This window comes from Amaranthus tricolor, chromosome 2, assembly GCF_026212465.1.
Source record: "Amaranthus tricolor cultivar Red isolate AtriRed21 chromosome 2, ASM2621246v1, whole genome shotgun sequence".
NCBI classification, from domain to species: domain Eukaryota; kingdom Viridiplantae; phylum Streptophyta; class Magnoliopsida; order Caryophyllales; family Amaranthaceae; genus Amaranthus; species Amaranthus tricolor.
This window is the reverse complement of record NC_080048.1, coordinates 1996518-1999829: the sequence shown is the minus strand read 5'-3', so window position 1 is coordinate 1999829 and position 3312 is coordinate 1996518. Positions and strand designations below refer to the sequence as shown.

The 3312-nt window shown below is 31.3% G+C and overlaps 1 protein-coding gene across 1 annotated transcript in view; it reads left to right on the top strand.

Annotated features, from left to right (window-relative positions):
• Window positions 1-2171, top strand: part of LOC130806819 (transcription factor TCP19) — a 3199-nt gene extending 1028 nt beyond the window's left edge. The window contains exon 1 of the mRNA XM_057672023.1: window positions 1-2171. This exon is cut by the window's left edge and continues 1028 nt beyond it. Within this exon, the coding sequence (XP_057528006.1) occupies window positions 1-417 (417 nt within the window). The 3' untranslated portion in view covers window positions 418-2171.
• The last annotated feature ends 1141 nt before the right edge of the window (window positions 2172-3312 follow it).

The following is a 3312-nucleotide window of genomic DNA, read 5'->3' as shown; positions in this document are numbered from 1 at the left end:
GGGGCCCAAGGACTTGTACCAATTTGGCCTGCTAATATCTTATTGTTACCCAATGCTGGTGGTGGGGCCCAACAGACTCAGTTTTGGGCCACCCCTCTTTTTGGGTTGGCTGCTAGGCCCATATCTAGCTTTGTGTCCGAAGTGGTTAGTGGTGGTAGTAGTGGTGTTGGTGGGGTCAGTGTGGGCCCTTGTTCATCACATTCCGGGACTAGCAATGGAAATGCTAATACTACAACAAATACACAATTACTAAGGAATTTTTCAATGGAAGTAAATGATAAAAGGGAATTACAATTGATGAGTGGTAGTAGTAGACAAATTAATAATGAAAGTAATCATAATCAACAAGGAATGTCTAAAGAACAAGTACAAGCAAGAGGGAGTAGTACAACAAAAACAAAATCTTCACTTTCTTGATCATAATGGATGGATGGATGGATGATAGATGATGGATGATGGATGATGAATGATGATCATGTTATGTTATGTCATGTCATGGCATATAAGATGTAAGTATTGGTGGGATTTTTTGGGTTATTTTAGAGGAGTCAATTTCATAAAATTAAGTGTTTGATATTGTTAACTCCATTACATTATGTTGGATGATTCTATTGGTGGTGGGTTTGTTTAGCCACTTTAGGCTTTTAATTAGTCATTAGTAGCTAATATGATGCTTAGTAATTTGCTTTTTGCTTTCTAATGGTCTTTCTAATGTGATTATGCTAAACTTTTAGCTAGGTTTTAGCCGTATAAACAATCTAAGTTCAGAGGATTGTTCTACCTTATTTATTTCATAGAAATTACTATATCAAAGTTTAAAGCTCTTGTTTCAATTGCAGAACGCTAGGATCTTAATGAAATGGAATTAAAGTTTCTGTAAATTTAACATGCTTTCGTACTATCTAGTTACCGTCATGTTACCATTTAGTGTTTGCAAATCGAAATTGTTTCTCATGCCAATAGTACGTCAAAGTGAAATCAAAATCAAAGTCTATCTAAATTATGACCCGGATCATTTAATCAAAAATCTATTTATATGAAATTGTAGAACTTATTAGATATAACATAAAAGATCGATAGTTTAATTTGTTTTATAGAAATGTGAGTAGACTCATTCACTCATCTTGTAATCACATCCATGATCCCTAATGCTAATGGTATTTGGAAGTTGTGATTGTAAAGACTTATTCATCCTCCTCCATCACTTGAATTGAGCTCCTTTTGCGTAAGTTGAGATCATACTTCTTTGACTACTTTTGTCTTGCATACATTACATCATCACGCAACTTCTTGAATCTCTATTTTTCAAAATAATATTTTATTTCAAGGTCAAATTATTCCAATTTTAACAATACATAGTAATTTTAATCCTAAGAGTACCTTAATGGTTTATTTAGCATCATACAAACTAGTGCACATGTGCAATCGGTAATTGGTTAATGTTATTGTATTATATATATTCTATATATATCCTTTAAAATTTGTTAGTACATCACAAATATAGATTATATATGCCTAAATGATTTACTATTACATAAACGCTAACAAAAATGTAAAATCAAAAAAGATTTTCAAGATATTTACTTACTCTTAGAGCTAAAATTAATCTAAATTGTAACATTATATCTGAAATCTACTAAATAATTGAATGTACACCTCTATACGACCTCTTTGAACACCTCTTGGTGTGCACAAATGGTAGGATCAAACCCACCAATAAGAACGAAGAGCTTATAATCATCGCAAACATTCTTTAAATTTGTATAATATCATAATTACTTTTCTACCCTTATGCAAAGAAGAAAGTTAACACACAAATATGATGAAAATGAGTGATTTTGGTGGGATCCATCACTAAGTGTGTGGTCCTTTTGGGGAAAGCAAAAAGTTCGCACGTGAGCCCTGAGTATTGCACGTGTAAGGTGCTCTCTTCTTTGGAGATTGTGCTTGGTAAAATTATGGGTCCTACTTTATGGTGGGTCAACAAATTAAGGTGGTGGCCCGTGGACCAAAAGCAGAGTGGTTTTAATTGTGGGGTCCATCCTATTTGTGGGGGACGCCTTGCAATTTGTGGTTCTTATTTTTTTTTTCTTGGAGTGTGGGGCCTCATTTCTTTCTTCTAGGCGGGTCCAGTGGTGGTCCCTACATCTCCCTTTATGTGGTGAGGGTCTACCTCTGTATGTTGACACGTGGCTTTCTCCCTGCTGTTAGATGAAACTAACCATTTTATTTTGTGAACATGGATTAAAGCATTCTTAATTCTCTATCTGTCCAGTTTGCCGCAATTATAAATTTTGTGAAAATTAAGAAAAAGAGAAAAGTATGGGAAAATATGTGATTAATGGGAGGAGAGTAGGCCAAATGGTTAGTGAGAAAAACAATAATTGTATGGATGAAAATTTTTTTTGTAAGAAAATGTGGATTAAGATCAAAATAAATTTAAACATAAAATTTTGTTAAACACATAAAAATAAAAAATGTAATAAAAGCCCTAGTACATACTGAGTATATATTTTTGCTTAATGCTTTTGGAATGCAAACAAAGAGTCTATAATGCTCCTCTAATCTTAATGAATATGTAAATCATAAAAAAAGTTATGCCATATTTAATGTCTGATATATAAATTATTGAGATTTGTCTTACTTATGATATATTTCAGGTCTTTTGTTTATATTTGTATGTATTTCTCAAGTTAAAAATCTCATAAATCACAATCTCGTTATTTCATTTCATAAATATAAGATACGCAATTATTTATTCTTTCTTAAAACGCTAGTCACAACTTATTTGAAGGGAATTTTTTGAATATCATAATGGATTGAGATATGACATTTATAGGAGTATTATTATACTATATATTGGGTAATTTTTTTTACTGAGTTACATTTAAGTCTAGTCAAAGTTTAAAGCGTGTCACTTTTAGATTTAATTATTTTTAAGTTGAAATTGTTTTTAATTTGATAATGGTTCATGTTGAGTCAACAAATAAGGTTTAAATTTTTTTCTCTTGTCATTAGAAAACTAACAAAAGAAAAAATATTCAAAACAATCTAATTTAAATTACATTTGGTTTTGAGCCACTTTGCAATCTTGATTCTCGTACTCGCTCATGTTGGGAAGTCAAGTCAAGTTAATGTTTAAGCTTCATACTCGCTCGCTAAGTCTTCATGCTTTATTATCTACTTGTCAGCATGTTCCAAATTAGTTGTAATATGTAAAAATAACACTATTTATTAATCATTCTTAATTTGTGATTAATTTTTAATTTATTGGTTAAAATATAATTAAGTGAGATCTTTTTTGATTTGTTT